We start from the raw sequence: 17,321 nt of genomic DNA, 5'->3' as shown, positions 1-17,321 counted from the left end.
GTGTACGGCTGGAAAAATAATAACGACAGTACTTTACTGGGAAAAAATTCCAGCACTATTTAACTGAGAAAACATTGTTTTACCATGAAAAAATTGGCTCCCTCGAATTTTTCTTGAAAAAAAATTAAAATGCTTTCAAATTTTCCCCTAAAATTTAATAAAAATATGAGAGATGAGAAAAAGAGTGATGGAAAACAGAAAAAAATTAGCGGATTCCTACAGATATTGTGTATTGAGCACCAAAAATTCCTTCAAAAGCAGGAGAAGAGCATTTTAAAAGATATTTTGTTCTTCTAAAAGTTCTAAAGGTTTTTTTTCTAACGTAGTCTAGTTCCGTCTATGTTGTTGCAAAGCGATCTCGACTCAAATCAATCGTTAGGAATGATTTCTTCGGTTACCTTGGCATTTTTTCAACTAATATTGACTTATTTATCAAGAAATCATGCAAATTTCTGAGCTTAGACCTTTCGCCACTCTTCGATGCTATTTCCCTCCGAATTATCCTTAAAATGACTTTGAAAAAAGAAAAAACATGGATTTACAATGATCGCAAAGTGCTAAAGGCTACAAATTTATTTTCCAGAGGCCGATATACTCGATAAATGTGTCTTTGAGAGGAAAAATACGACAGAAACGATATCGTCGATGAGCTCCTTTTCCCGACCGTATTATCCGATGTCGTTTGGTATTTTGCTGACGCAAACTCGGTGATGCAACGACATTTTGCTGTGGAACCTAGTCTAGTTTGTTGCAGAAACATTTCCTGTGCTAAATAGAGTGGAAACGTACTTCCGCTCACGGTTCCGTTTTTCCACGGACAATTTTTTAACGGTTAGCAATGTGGGCAACCGAGGCGGATTTCTCCGCTAAAGCGCTAGCTTATCCAGGTGAAAAAATTTTACCGGATACGGGATGAGGATCTTTTAGTTCTTTTGTAAGAAATATTTGCTTATTACTCATATTCGGTTGTGTTTAAAATTACCTGATCTCACAAAAAACATGCGGATTTTGGGTGCATAGCTAACGTTACTTATGTTCACTAAGGCGACCGCGACGTGTTCACTGCAATTCACTCATCTTTTTCGTAACAAATATCCTCCCTCTTTCTAATCAAGAGTATAATGCTTTACTTCGAACAGACACAAATCCATATTTCCCACAAATCCATAAATATCATAAGTTGATCTCTGTTTTTGAATAGATTCCACAAATTTTTCCCCCACGCAATGGGTTTCACGCTGATTTTACTTGTAACCGTTTCCTTCTTCGATGAATATGAGGATGTTTGGATTTGTGATCTCACTAAAAACATATGAAAAAATCCCATTGCTATTCGCTGTTCATCCAAAAAATAAACCAAACCAACCAAAACCAAATCTTAAAAGAACCAAAAGAATGCTAACCAAGGAAAAAAAATAGAAGAAAAACCCCACTTCTATTCCGAAGCAGTACGGTGTTTCTTTTCTGGGATTCGCTATGCCATCTCTCACGTCAATCCCGCAACATCCATTAAATGATTCTTATTATTCTGCTGATTCCGCATTTAAGGAGATAGAACTTTACTTTTAATTAATATTTGTCATCATCAATTATCATTTATCAATTATTAAAATTAAAATTACCATTTTATTAATTGTCAGTTGTGAACATAAAATTTACTTGTTACAGCGAATTATTGAGGTAGAAATAGGTGAAACGAGATAAGAGCATGTGGTGAAACGTTGCTAACTTACGCTTCATTGGCTCTGCTCACTCACTCTCGTTTAGTTCAGAGATTGAGTTTGAAGTTCAGAGCAGGGACTAAAAAAAATTTAGGGGAGTGTAAATTCCTACAACTTAGATATTTCATTAGTAGGTTTCGGAGTTCGGATAAAGCAAACTTGCCCTGAAAGTCAGGGCAGAAATGCTTACTTGAGGACGGAAGTCGCTAAATTCCTACGGATTCTAGCGTATTCCAATATTCCATAGCGTTTAACGTCATCTTTCAATGGGTCTTTTTTCAGCAGAAAAAAAAAATAAGTTCAACATTCCTCCATAACCTGTGGTGTACAGAAGAGTTCAATAAATAAATAAATAAATAAATAAATAAATAAATAAATAGGGATAAAGTCTCTACCGTATCAATCCGCTTGCGTTGCGCTAACGTATTTTGGCGCTACAGTTCAGAGTTGTTTAATAAACTTATTATTATTTATTTTATTTAATTATTTGTTTAATTTTTGGATTTTACAAATTTAACAAAATAATTTAAACTTAACAATTTATTATCATTATTATTATTATTATTATTATTATTATTATTATTATTATTATTATTATTATTATTATTATTATTATTATTATTATTTTCCAGTTCATGTTTTAGAACGCCGATCTAACCTATACAATGAATTGCGGTAGCTGGCTAGCCAATGTATCCGTCCAATGTTTTATCCTCCCAGTCAAGTTTGGTGCCAATTGTTCGACCCCGGAAGGATGAAGGAGTTGGTTGGCACCAGAGCGATCTCGAACTCGAAGATCGATCGAGGAGTCACAACCGGACCTCTTAACGACTGCGCCACACGCTACACGCAGTTCCACTGTGTTGTTTCTTAGGACGATTAGAGAATGTTGAGTGAGGTGACGTCGATATTCGTACTTTACACCTCCGATCTCTTTGGTGTCCACCAGGCTTCGGACACTTCGTCGTCAATTTTTTGCAGTCTTTGAACAAAAAAAAAGGCGGAGATATCAAGGATACTCGTTTCTCATTACTTTGACATTCCATTATACTAGTCTTGGAGCAAGTAAAAAAGAAAACAGTCGTTGAAAAAAAAACCATTTCACGCAGCAAGGACACCTCTTTTAAAGACAGCATACCACGAATCTGAGGTGGTCTCTCCATAATCTACGATCCCGTATACGAATACTCCACCTGAAACCCGGACCACCTCAGATTCGTGGGGTGATGCCTTTAAGTACCACACAACATCTGGCTATGGCGTTGCTCAATCCGCTTGGGACGCGTCAACGCCGTTCGACTGCACTTTCGGAATCGTTGAAGTTTTGGAACGCGTATTGCCCTACAGAATGACACGGGTCGGAGGGTCGGCCAATGTATCAAGGCAGTGTTTTTATGCTTGCCAGACTAGTCTGGTACCACTCTTTCAACCGTAGAGAGATCGAAACTTTTTTGATTGACTCTAGAGCGATTTCGAACCGTCGACAGTCCAACCCCAGATATTTAACCTCTTACCAATTGCGCTACATACTACATACCTTCAATTGTGCCTCTTCATTTTCATTTTCCTAATTTTTTCAAACGTTTTTTGTGCTTGATAGGTTTACTATTTATCACTATTATTACTATTATTATTATTATTATTATTATTATTATTATTACTATATTATTATTATTATTATTATTATTATTATTATTATTATTATTATTATTATTATTATTATTATTATTATTATTATTATTATTATTATTTCCTCGTCCAAATATAGCTCGTAAAAGTCGACCGGAGGCAGATAAGCAGAAAAACGCGGTGTCGAGGGTTAATTAACAATTTCTAGAGTCAATTTCTCAGTCTCTCACATTTTATAAAAAAAATATTTTAGCACCGAAACTTTCGCTCACACCATGAAATTCATCTTAAAAGTCATCTGGCTGGGCCCAAGTCCTTATGGAAAATAATCCAACCATGCTACTTTGTGAAAAATGGATTAGGTTGCGCTGTAAAAGAGTACTATTCCCGGAATTCCATCACAATCCACTCATTCGCACTACGAGAGCAACGTTGAGCCGTATTACGCCTCCATGAAGAATTCTTTCCAAGAAAAAAAAAGCGCTACACATACAGAAATACGAATAAACCGAGGGAAGAGCGGCAAAACACCGCAAAAAAATGAGAAAATGCCGCACAATTTCGCCGTTCGTATTCACTCCAAAAATTTATGATGTCAATATTTTTCATCCAGCAGTCAGAACACATATTTGTCTGGAAACAGTTCATAAATTCTAGCGATGTTTTTTTTCCAGAATCACAGAAATTTTCCCTATCTAGCTGGAAAACGTGCTGCTGAGTTCGTTCGTCTACTAGGACTGTTCGGAAAAAAAGAATCATGCTACCAGAACTCAACTGCATAGGGAGAAGGGTGAAAGGGGGGAGGGTCCCGCGGTTAAAATTGCATAGACATCACAACAACACTTCACCGCTGAAAAGAATAGTCATGCAGAGAAAATGAGCCCCATAACAATGATGTCAGCAGCATGAAAATTTCAAAAACTAATCGCTTGTGCTTGCAATTCTGGATGGAAAATAATTAAAGTTGCCCGATGCCGTGGCCAACTAGAAATTTCCCAGAAATGAAGTCTTCGGGAATTTCGGAAACGCGTAGTCAAATGGAAAGAAAAAATGAACGAAATGAATGTAGGAAACCGATAATAACGGACGTTGAAGGGAAAAAAATAGGTTTCTCCCATACCCGTTAAAAACGAGCAAATGGAAATCCACTAAATGAAGTAGGAACCAGAAAAACGATCGGAAATTATTCACATGTGTGAGAAAACGATGAAAATTACAAAAGCAGATGAGCCATTCGAGTCTGGAACTTTCTAGGAGAAAAGACGCGCAAAAAAAACCATTTCACCAATTAATGAAGTATGAAACACGTCAAAATTCCACAGTACAGAATTCCTGCTTCGATCAATAAAGTAGGAATTTTATCAGAATTTCACAACAGCAACAACAGAAGCAGCAACAACAACAACAAACTTGGATAAAACAGCCAGAAGGACGACGAAGAAGCTTCCCAGATGAACAGAACACATCCGGAGCTGCCCCAGAGAAAAACATCCGTAATTACGTACGGCTTAAGCAAGATGTTATGCATTTTCAACGTGTTAATGTATTTCTACCAGCAAAACGAAAAAAATTGTTTATTTGCCTTCGACATTCTGGAAGTGATCCGAGAGAAAAAAAGAAGAAAAAGATCTTTGAACGGATGGAAATGTAATTATAGACGCTAATCTAATCCATTCCCGGTCGAACACCATAGATTTCTAGGATTCACAGGGAATATCTCTCATCCTCATCTCATCTTCCTTTAGGAATAAGAAATGGTCGTTAACTACCAGATTCCATAGGGATAATTACCGGTCATAGGATTCATCGAGTTACTAATTCTTGATGTAGATTTGTTAATACGGAATACACTTTCCCTGAGTTACCGTAACTCATAACTTTGGACGTAGAACTATAGAGAAAAAACAGAAAAAAAGAAGAAAAAGAATGAATGTTGAGTGTTATTGAATTAGTATTGAATAACAGAAAATTGTGTAATTCTGGAAAGTTTTAATGAAATGCAAAAAAGGCAATTGCACATGATTCAAGGCTTACTGTAGCGGATTTATGGCTGTTTAAATTTTACTGTAAGTTGTACGTAAAAAAACTATCTTAAATAATTGAATTGTAAAATCGATTCTTCCCTTTGGTTCTTGCCTCAGCGGCGAAAAATAAACGAGGCGGAGAAATTACCGCCACATTAAACTGGCACATCAGTTACGAAAAAATTCTATTTGAAATAAATTTAAATTTTAAAGAACTTCTTGAGATTTGAGAATTGAAGAGAAGAAACCAACGAAAGGCATAAAATTACATATTTCTTCTCGGTTATAAAAAATTACATTTAAAAAAAATAGCTCAAGTAATATGGCATCGTTCCGGCACGTTTATTTGCTTCGATAAAGTGTAATTTCGAGAAAAATTTTAGAAAAAAAAGTTTTTTTCCATAAACTCACGTTAAAACCGAGAAAATATTTAGAAGAAAATGAAATTTGCGTGCCATGCGGTTTTTCCAAGTTTTCCCATCAAACGACCACGGCCAACCTATCACTTTTTATCGCCTTAGTTCATATTCCTCTCCAGCGACGAGGAACATTCCGCGCTATCAAATTTCTCTCTTAAAAATTTACTTTCTCCTTTTCAGAGCAAAAAAAAACATTTTGCACTACTATTTCTACTTTTATTACTAGGTTATTGCATTACTTTTTATTTTTTTTTACTTTTTCGGTTCTATTTCTGTTTAATTCTTCTCTTCTCACAAAGTAAATATTTTTTTCTTTCCCTTCGACCAATATTTTATTTTTATTTTTGCAAAATCGTATAAATGCAGCTCCTAACTGCAACTGCTCCTAACAGCTGCTGTTAATTATAATATGCTCTCCATGTGCGTCAGAGTATCCTTTTGAGGAGCGGCAGCAGAGTTGGAAAAGAAAAACTCATAAAGAGTCAAGTAATAGTTATGAGTCGAACAACTATCTCATTAAAGCGAATAAGCGGATGTCATAAAACTAATTCGTTTAAGTGTCAGCACTTACGCCTCACAGGGGAACACGCATTCTCCTCTACCGGTAAAAACATTGGCCTTTTTTTTTCTCTTTCATATCAAATTTTACTTCAATCACCATTTTCGTCCGCTTCGTTCGACTTTTTTCAGGAGCAACATATTCCTAGGTAAAGGATAAAGGACAAAATGTCTGGCGTTAAAGGCATCACCTCACGAATCTGAGGTGGTGCGGATTTCAGGTGGAGAGTTCCGGGTACGGGGTCATAGGTTATGGAGAGGGGGGTGATTCCGTCCATTTCTTCCTAATTCCCGTTAAAAAAAACGGCCCGGAAGATACGGCTTCGAGCGTTCTGGCGCGCCATTTTCCACAACAAGTTCGATTGGAGCACGCCAGCTTTGTGCACGCGCCGCATCTTCCCGGCCGTTTTCTGCGGGAATTAAGAAGAAATGGACAGGAATCACCCACCTCTCCATAATCTACTATCCCGTATACGAATACTCCACCTGAAATCCGTACCACCTCAGATTCGTGGTATGATTCCTTTAATCAATCCGCTTAGGACCCGCCAACACTTTCACCTCAATTCAGAATCGTTTGAGGTTTACCAACGTGTAACTGGCCTACGCAATGATTTGCGGTGGCTACCCGATGGGTCAAGTCAGTGTTTTTATCCTCCCAGAGAAGTCTGGTACCAATTTATCGACCCCGGAGGGATGAAGGGCTTGGTGAGCACTAGGGCGGATTCGAACCTCCGATCGATCGCGTGCAGTCACAGCGGAACCTCTTACCGACTGCGCTACACCCGCCTATATATTTGTAGGTATTGTTCGAAAAATTCTAGTGTTACCAGAAGCAAAGATTAACTTCCTTGAATTTCTGCATAAATAAGTGTAAATTCTCGGTGATAGTTGTGCAAAAAGCAAAAAAAAAGTGGCGACGCCCAAGTGTCAGAAGCCAAATAAGGGGAGTTAACAATCTTGGTTCCTTCCTCATATTTCTCATTATTTAATATTTTCATTATTTGTTTTCTATTAGTGTTCCTACGAGGTTATTAGGTGAAACCTTTATAAGCCTAACGTTTGGGCTTCTTCCTCGTCTTCATAGGCCAAAATACAGGGAAAAGAGAAAGAGAATTGAATGAGTGACTAGAGACCAATAATTGCGGCGATTTTTTTTATTTGAACGCGCAAAAATCATTATTATTCGTAACAAAAACTAATGAGAGAAATTAAGAAAAGAAAAAAAGACATATAGAGTTCATTTCAAACAAAAAAAAAAGATGACAAATGATTAAATGCGGAAATGTTCCGCAAACAGTTATTTTTCTTTAGCGAAACTTTCTAACAAAGTTAATTAGTGCTCCGTTGAAAAGAGGAAAGTTAAGGAAATTCAAACAAAACTTACACAGAGCTTCATCTGAAGAAATTTCCGTGGAAAATGTCCAAATTTTTCCTTCTATTCCGAAAAAAAGGAACGAAGGCCTTAAACTTTTTGCGATGTTTCTCTATAAGTGAAGCTTTGAATTTTGTGAATATTTATAATATTGAAATATAATATAATATATACAATAATATTCAAATGTTATATATAATAATAATTCATAGGTATTTTAAGTACAGAATTGAATACTAAATGCAGGTTGGATATTTATATACTAGCCGAAACTAATTTTTAAAAAATCTTCAAATATTTCAATTCCACAAACCTAAAGTTAAACTAGTTTTAGTTAATTTTATTGTTTTTCCGTTTTTCTTTCAATTTTTTTTCGTTTTTTTTCGGGTGCCTATCAAAACAAGCAATGATTAGTCATTAGTCGTTCTTCCGAGAGGTGGAAATCTACAAAAATTGAAGTGATGGATACAAAGAAAGAGAAATGTTGTATCAGCGAACAGCTGTTAGTAATTACTTTCTCTTCTGGAGGAGGAAAAACCGTGAAATACACCGTGAATAGATACCCAAGAACGCTGGTCGCACACCACCACGCACGACGTATCGTTAATTAATGTGTTTTCTGGAAACATCCGGCATCCGTGGAGATCCTTAGAGAAAAATGGTTCGTTTCCCTCCCTAGAACACCCTCAGAAACTGAAAAAGAGGAACGTTATTCATCGTGCGTTTACCGTACGACCGTAAGTATCGTATGCTACATAAATGTACAGTCGGGTTCGAACGACATGAAGCATGGTGTATTTGCGTACACGCTTGGAACGGTGGTGGCGGTGACAGCGCAGTGGTTGGAACCAAGGTGGGACCGTCGCAAACTTCAGCTATGGGCGGTCCCAGCAGCAAGGGTTCCACTGCGCTCCCAGCCGCGACGCTCCACCGAAGCACCCCGAGGGTTGGTCCAACTTGTTCATGTTCTATGACATTACCACACATCCCGAAACTTCTGGAATTCTTTTTTTTCGGCTCAGATTTTAGGAAAAAATCTACTACTCGATCAGGAGATCCACATTTTCATCCCAAAACGTTGTAGCGCGTCAAAGTGGCAAATGTCCTCAAATGAGGTTAGGCCACGGTCAAAAAACCTATTAGGATAAGGACGATCAGAAAGAGTTGCCCTTTTTCGGCTCAAAAAGCTTCTTCATTAAGATTTGTGTCTGGCGATAAGCACTGATTCTCGGAAAGTGTTGGGAAAAAAAACTCGCGGCTCTGGAGATTGAGTGAAGTTAATGGACTTCTGCTACGGTATCTCCGGGTTGTGCGCTAACTCGTCCATGTCTAGTTTTTCATTTACAATCAAAGTCTTCTCTGAAACGTTATCCTTAGTGCAAACATCGAAAGAAACCACATCTTTAGGAAAAAAAACTATTCCCAACGCAGTTAATGTCCTATGTTAAGGATTAATCTTACATTTTTGGCGATAGACAAAAGAGCTTCGTACGAGTTTGAATGCATTTATTTTATCCAGAATATGCTCAGCGATAGAAGCAGAAAACAACAACAAGAAAAACTACAAAACTACAAAAAACTATTACTAGAAATGAGCCAAGCCTCACTTACATATTGATCTGCATTTTTTTTTTGCTACCCAAAGATTTTAACGATGAAAAAGCGATTTTGGACGAGTTTGGATGGAATTATTTCATCCAGAAAATACTCAGCGATAAAAGCAGAAAAAAGGTAAGAAAAAATACCACAACTACAGAAAAACTACTGCAACAATAAAATTACTAAATAAATAAAATCGCACCTACTGATCTGCTTCTGATCTTCTTATACTGAAAAAATCAAAATTTCAAAATATCACCTTCTAAACGAAGGATTTTTGTGTCTGCCAAGAATAATACGCCGGAACATCCCGTAAAATCCTTTACATGAGAAATTTCGATCCGATTCGCTGAAGCTTTTATGAAAAGGCGTTATCTCTAAACGCCCACACAACAAGGTCCCAACATATAAACATGACAAAAACACACACATTTTGAGTTGAAATCCGTCAAATCCTCTACTCACGTCCACAAAATTACGTCGAGGTATCGTTAGAGCGGCTGAGATGAGGTACGGGGTGGTCCACATGAAGTGCGGCGCAAAAAACTATGAACCCACAACTTTTCACCAATTAATCCAAATAGGAAATTTTTTCCTGTTCAATAGTCAGAAAATTCTACGTACGTTCTCACAAGATCACATATAGAATGACCACTTTTAGCTTTAATACAAGCATCCAATCTCTTCCGGAAATTTTCGAGGATACCCGCGATCATTTCCCATGCTCCGTGCCTTCTCCAGGGTTCTTTTCAGCGAATCCAGAATGACGTCGGCTTAGAAGAGCAGGCTTTTTGCCCTAGAATCAATCAGACATCAAAATTCACAAGATCGGGCAAATTCGACGACCAAACACCTTCGTCCAGAAATCCGGAAGATTTCTCTCATACCGATCCATTGTCTTTTTTGCGCAGCCGCCGCCGCTGGCGCGCAATCTTACTGGAAGGTCCAGTCCGCATTTCGTTAGCGTTTTCTTTGGCGCAAGGAATTTTCGCATTTCTGATCGCGATTTTTCACACCCCGTCACACTTCATGTGGACCACCCTATGTATCTGAGAAAGAAGTCTCTCAGCGGTCCACTTTATATTGTTTTTTTCCTGTCCTTCCGCTATGTATTTACTTAATTTTTCTAATTTTTCTCATTTCATTTTTTTTCATGTATATATGTTTCTTTGTATTTTGTTATTTGTTGTATTCGTATTCTTTTTTTTGTTTTTCAACATCTTTTTTGACACAACATTGAAGTGAAACATTAAAAAAACAAATATCCATTGTTGTTAAATGTTGTTATAAGGTGATTAGTGTCCAGCCGTACAAGCTCATTAGCAGCATACTGTAAAATCCGGCTGCGAGAAAAAAGGAAACAAGAAAGAAATGAAAAAAAACTATCCTTTAAACCAAGCCTGTGCGTAGTTTTTATCGGTTCAGAGGGAATTTTACGGATAGGTGAATCCTTAAAATTGGAAACTTGTGTATTGCATTGGTTAAAGTAGGAAATTTATTGACAAAATTGGAAAGAAGTATCTTACAGTTAATTGAGTTAATTGAAAAACATAATAGTAATAAAAAACGGAGTAACAAAAATCATAATAAATTATTGATAGTCAATTTAAAAAAAATAAATAAAATAACAATAAAAACTTTAAAAAATAAAGGATAAACGCTAAAATAAGCAAAAATAAAATCTCAGAAGAGTTGGAATCTAAAATAAAAATTAAAAAATAAGTTGATAGAGAAAATAAATTAAAGTTCGAAGTTCATTACAGTTTTAAAGAGAAAAAAAGACTTATGGGAAAAGAATGAAATTATTGGGAGGTCTGCTTGAGAAGATTTTAAAGTAATATTCCGAGCGATTTGATTAAACTTTTGAGATTTCAGTTGAATTGTAAAAATCCATTTGATTATCTTGCTCGTCCGCCCTAGGTCACATGTTGCAGCGGGTGACCGCGACGCATCCACTGGAATTTCCGCGCGGACCCTAAAGCACACCTCTTCTGCTTGTAGTGGCGTCCTTGCGACTTCTAGCAGAGTAAATGTTTGGTGAGAGCGTGCAGCATGGAGCAGGACACATACGTCAACATATCTACATAATTTGCCGCTGTCCAAAAATATCTCCTCTGCAGCTGATGGATGGATGGCATACCAATCGCTCTTTTTTGTCATTTCCTAAGAAAAACCCCAGTATCCAATAAATCATTTTATTCCTCCACAGGAAAAGAGTCTCTTTTTTTTCTGAACACATAAGAAAAGTCTGTAGAGAAAGGTGCAGCTTTTTTTTCCTCTATGAATACATGAGAAATGTGACATGAAAGTGTAACATCTCTCTGGGAGTGAGGGGAAAAACTGGAAAACTTCGTAGGAGATTATGAGCTGCATGCATGGAATCAACTTCACGAGAGAATCGATTGATTATTCACTTTCTTGTGTACAATATAGGTCAGGATGGAGAGGGTAAAGGAGGAAATAATGAAAAGAAAAACTGAAATGAAAAGAGTGGTTAAAGCCATCACCCCACGAATCTGGAGTGGTACGAGTTTCAGGCGGGTTATGCCTATACGGGGTCGCAGATTGTGGGGAAGAGGGTGATTCCGTCCTTGATTCTTTCATTTCTTGCGTCCCGCCCCCGCCTGCGATTCGCCGAAAACGAATTCGGACGAATAGTAAGTGAGGGTGAGGGGGTGGAAGGGTTGTTGCAAAGGTGGCGCGCTGCAGCAGTAGACCTCGTAAGAATCAGCGTTCGGCGGTCGTCCATTTCCGCTGATTCAGGGAGAGATGGACGGAATCACCCTCTTTCCCGACCCCGTATAGGCATTACCAGGCTGAAACCCGTACCACCGCAGATTCGTGGGGTTATGTCTTTCATGATGATACACAAATGATAAAATTGACTTGAAAGGGTTAGAGGAACATTCTTCGGATTAGTATCCGAGAAATACGTCCCAATGAAACACACACACACACACACTTCTAATTTCCGACGAAATAATCGAATAAACGTTCAACAACGGACAATTATGTAGGAAATGACTCGACTTATTCAATTATCTAATAATCCGCAACAATCGATCCACCACTCTCTTACGACGACCAACAAACATTGAAGTTCAGATTTATGGAAGAAGAGAGAAAGAATGAAAGATAAAGAGAAGAGAGGAAGAAAAAAGGTTAATGAGAAGGAAAGAAAAAACGTTAATGAACAAAAATTATCAGCGAAAGAAGTGCTAGAGCGCAGCATCTGTGAGTGGGAAAAAAATAAATCGCCTTTCATTTCGTTCCACTTATCAAAATAGCACTTTTACAGCTTTTACAGCCACGTTGTGCGTCATTCTGTTCATAATTTTCTGGATTCTCCAACGCGGACTCCTTTAGATACGAAAAATGTGTTCTGAATGTATTCCCCGCATTCTGTCATAAATATTAACGATGTTGGAATTTTTCCAAAAATAGGTAGGGGAGGGAGTGTAGTTTAGAAGGGACTGTGCGTTATCACGCTTAGTTTCCTCTAGTAATCCAGAAAAGATATCTGAAACAACCTCTGGTGATCCCGTCTCAATAACGATACTACTTAATACGCGATAGAGCACAAGCAACCTCGTCCTCATCCAACGATCCAATTAATATCACTCAAATAAGCAGCAAAAGCTGCCCCATTCGTACAAACGTGAACACGTTGCGGATTGCCCTAGTTTTACCAGCCGTAATAAGTTGCATCGTTGGACCGGAAAAGATATGTGGAACAACCTCTACTGATCCCATCTCGATAACGACACTACTTATTACGCGATACAATAGAAACAACCTGGTCCCCATCCAGCGTCTACAATCCAATTAAATCACTCAAATAAGCAGCAAAGGTTGCCCAATTCGAATAAGCGTAAACACGTTGCGGATTGCCCTCGTTTTATTACCCGTAATGAGTTGCATCGTTGGGGGAGAGTATCGCACAGCATTGCTTGCGCCTGCTTTTTCCCGATTACTGTGGGATTTCCAGGGTGACTCACGTTTCTTGAACTGTACGCCATCTCTATTTATCCTCATAGAGAGATCCCAACATCATCGCTTCATGATATCAAATTAAAATTAAAATTAGTTAAAAAAAATTAGAAACTGAAAAGCACTATCACTTTCAGGAAACCGGAGAAAATTAGATGGTGAGCAAATCCATAGGAATACAAGAAGGTGTATATACGTGAGTGTATATCTTTGTATTGGATTCGGCAGCAACGAGCAACTAACACGGAAGTTATTCTTGCATAAACAAACGGTTTCGTTCCACCGATGCACGGCAAAATATTCAATGAAGCTGGAATCGTTTTGCCGAATTCCACACGCAACTTGAGTGAATGATGAATGAATCCACGGACAGAGATCATAATAAAAAAAAAGAAATCAGCAGATATAGTAGCGGACTCGTTGCACAGAGCAATAGGAGTTTCTCAGCGAAAAACGCTAAAAAAAATTCCCCGAATTTTCAGAATGTCGTTTGTGATTCGATTGAGAATTTTTCATTCTACAAAAAAGTTGTACTTCAATTTAAAAAAATATTAAATCTTGCTCCTTAAAATCATCAGAGTGAAATGTCACGATGACAAAAACGGAGCATTTTTGGAACTATTTTTTTTTTGTTTTACAATTTATCGGGGTGATAACACCACTGAAACTGCTTAGAGGATTTTTGTAGGGCATAAGCACCGGTATAAGGCATAAACTTTTTTTAAAAAAAAAAAGAGGGAAATAGGTCTGGTGCAAAAAAAATAGAAAAAAAAACAGAAGGAACCATGAAGAATCATCAAACAACTAAATTATGATGGGGAGAAATTGTTGGAAACGATACGAGAAAACAACAGGTAATCTGTCGTTTGATTCGCAGCATTTTTTTTATATTGAAAGAAAAAAATTGAAGAAAAATTTCCCACTAACCCGTAAAAATTGAACTCGACATTGCCAAGGTAAATACATCCAATTTCGAAGCGCGAAGGCGAACGGTAAGCGGGCTGTTTTCAAGCATTGCTCCTTTTCCAGACACACTGCCAATTTTCGCTTCAGTACGGATTTATCATCTCAATTAAATCCAACAAATCGGTAATGTCGAAGATCGTCCATTTCACCTCTTCGACACTCTAGTTTAGCTTTCTGAAGAGAGAAAAAAAATCCAAGGATTAATGAAATTCAAAAACTGAAATGACAAATTTCTTATAGGGTGAGAAATTCTCTTTCGAATAGTTTACAACATTTAAGAAGTACTTTTCATTTCTATGTTTATTTTTGCACACATGTGAATGGCAAGAATAAGTCACGAGAACAGACACCTTCAGGCGTCCGGGGAATACAAAAACACGACGAAGACAATTTTAGAGGGGAATTTTTTGAAAAATTCCAAATCTTGGCGCACGAATCTAAAATGTTGACTCGAAAATTCCGGAAAACGTTCTGGACACCACGCCAAAAATCGCTAAGACCAATCGTGAGGGCGAAAATCTTTCGACTGCGTGAGAACTCCCGTGAAATCTCGAATGGCTCCTCAGATTTGAATGAGACATTCGAATTATTCGCTCTCGTGATCGATCAATCACTGGTCACTACAAGGTTTCTGCTGTAGGAAGAGACCGTTTAATATCATGTGTCAAGGTTAATTGGTGAAAAAATAGGTTTAAAGTTTGTCTGCATAATAATGCAGATAAATAATAATAGTAAGGATAGTAAGGATAATGTTTCTGGCGTTGATCAATCCACTTGGGACCCGCCACCACGTTCCCTTCAATTCAGAATCGTTTGAGGTTTACGAACGTGTAACTGGCCTACACCATGACTTGCGGAGGTTAGCCGATGTGTCAAGTCAGTGTTTTTATCCTCCCAGAGAAGTCTGGTACCAATTTATCGACCCCAGAGGGATGAAGGGCTTGGTGAGCACTAGGGCGGATTCGAACCTCCCATCGATCGTGCAGGAAACGGAACCTCTAACCGCTACGCTACACCCACCCTGTTCCGTTGTTGAGAGAACTCCCGACGAAGTGGGTGAAATTCTTCAACTCGTCAGCCAATTTGGTTGTTTTTCTGCTGATGAGATCGTATATCTGAGATACAGTATAAATGGTATGAATTCGAAACAGTAATAATAGTAATAATAATAATAATAATATTGTATTACTGCACAGCGCGCAGATCTCATACACCTTGGGTTACAACTTGGTGGATGTGTAAGAACGCGGTAGTTCACCAGCCCCGCTAGTCGTTGAGACTGGTCGGTTTTTTTTCCTTTTAGAGTTCTTGTATGTGCATTTTGAACAAAATCGAGACTTCGCAAAGAGAGAAGAGGAGTTTGACGAGATATGCATAACACCAAAAACGTCTAGTCGTTTTCTAGTCTTTGGAATAGATGAGGTTGTCGAAACGGGATGCCACTATGTACCAGAGTTTCACCAAAACCTCATTAACCCAAAGTTTCACTAAAACCTCATTTGCGAAACAAAGCAAACATAAATACAGTCCCCAATGCCGAGGTTTCAGCAACAAAAGGATCTGAAGAATGCGGAGAGATTTGTCGGCTTAGATTGTGAATAGACTCGCTCGAGCTTTCCAGCTCCGAAAAAAAGACGATTTCCCGAAATCAATAGCCAATAAAACCAATTAACAACCTTGTGTACACCTCATCAAAAGCAATATAACATATCTCATTATGCTGAGTTTCATCGAAATTCGCCAGATTTCGAGAATGTTCGAGAACTACCGCTAAATTTCAGTGAAGTTAATGATGTTTTCAAAACTGCAGAACTATCGCAGGGGACGGGAAGGGAAGGAGAAAAGGGAGGGGGAGGAGGGAGGATCAGGAGAAAGTTGGGACTGGATCGTATCTCTTAAATGACCAGACTCTGAAGATTCATATCTTAGGTGTAAGAACTGACAGTTCATGTTCTGAGCTGTGAATTTCTGGATGGTAGATGGGTGCGCCTTTTTGGCGACTTTCTGCAGAAATATTGGTACCTTTGGTGCGTTTCAACCCCACCTGAACGGTTCTGTGGAGGTAACCTAACGTCCCCTACAGCGAAAACGTTGAAACGTTGACATAAAATTTCAAATTCAAAAATTCAAAAAATTAAGGGTATAGTCGGCGTTAAATGTGTTGCATCAGGTGAAGACGCACTGCTTTCTCGGTGATTGGGTGCATAAACGCGTTCTGCACCTCAAAAATGTTTTCTCATTTTTTACAGTTTTCTTCAAACTATGAGGAAAGTAAATAATTAATAATATAAGACCAATAAATAAAACAATAACTAATAAAATAAATAAAATAATAAATTAAATTCCTTTAATACGTTCACGTAAATTTAGTCAGGTCCCTCACCATTAACTTGTTGTGTTTTGTTGTTTGTTGTTGTTGTTTTCATTGTTCTCCTCCTACAGCGCCTCTTAGTTTGTGTTGAGTGAATTTTTCTACACTTTTTCGTGTAATTCTACACGATTAGCATCCTTTGTAGTCGTAAAACTAAAAGAAATTTCTTTTCCACTAATTTAATAGTTTTTCTAACGCAACACGACATCTCCTTAAAACGTACATAAGTTTCCCAGAAATATGGATTTCGTTCCTACTTTTCGTGTAATTCGGCGCAGATAAGACGTTCTTCTACGACAGATTTTGGGGCTTAACGATGTCAACAACAGAAGCCAGACATACGTCATAGAGTTACACGAAAAAGGAGGAAATTACTTCTAGAAGCAAAAATCATGGATAGACAGTTATGGGATCATGGACACCAGAAGAAACCATAGAACTAACCAGGAAAAGAACCTGACTAACCTTTCCATATATGAGATAGTAGCAGCCGGTGCTCCGGCGCTCTTCACTTTTGGACGGTTGGCGAAAGGATCCTCATCGCTTGAGCTGCACCCACGAGCTGGATCCCCTTCACCTGAGAAAGGTCCGGTTCCTCTCTATGAAGGTTACGTTGTCCAATTCAAGCGTACAACGTCACGTAAAACTACGAGGAACAAGAAGAAGAGT

General features: G+C 38.0%; 2 protein-coding genes across 2 annotated transcripts; one reads left to right on the top strand and one right to left on the bottom strand.

Moving 5' to 3' along the window:
- Positions 1–838: 838 nt before the first annotated feature.
- RB195_011743 (uncharacterized protein) lies at positions 839–3,548 on the top strand (the record flags this gene model as incomplete). The annotated part of the gene is made up of 2 exons (XM_064193291.1): positions 839–887; positions 3,322–3,548. 2 exons carry the CDS (start codon positions 839–841, stop codon positions 3,546–3,548), a joined length of 276 nt encoding a protein of 91 aa, XP_064050874.1.
- A 6,489-nt stretch (positions 3,549–10,037) lies between these two features.
- On the bottom strand, positions 10,038–10,319 carry RB195_011742 (uncharacterized protein; the record flags this gene model as incomplete). Its single annotated transcript, XM_064193290.1, has 2 exons — positions 10,038–10,121; positions 10,179–10,319. 2 exons carry the CDS (start codon positions 10,317–10,319, stop codon positions 10,038–10,040), a joined length of 225 nt encoding a protein of 74 aa, XP_064050873.1.
- Positions 10,320–17,321: the final 7,002 nt, after the last annotated feature.

The sequence above is a fragment of the Necator americanus genome, chromosome III (genome assembly GCF_031761385.1).
Source record: "Necator americanus strain Aroian chromosome III, whole genome shotgun sequence".
Classification (NCBI taxonomy): Eukaryota; Metazoa; Nematoda; class Chromadorea; order Rhabditida; family Ancylostomatidae; genus Necator; species Necator americanus.
The sequence above is the reverse complement of the archived record's forward strand: the minus strand, read 5'-3'. Positions and strand labels throughout refer to the sequence as shown.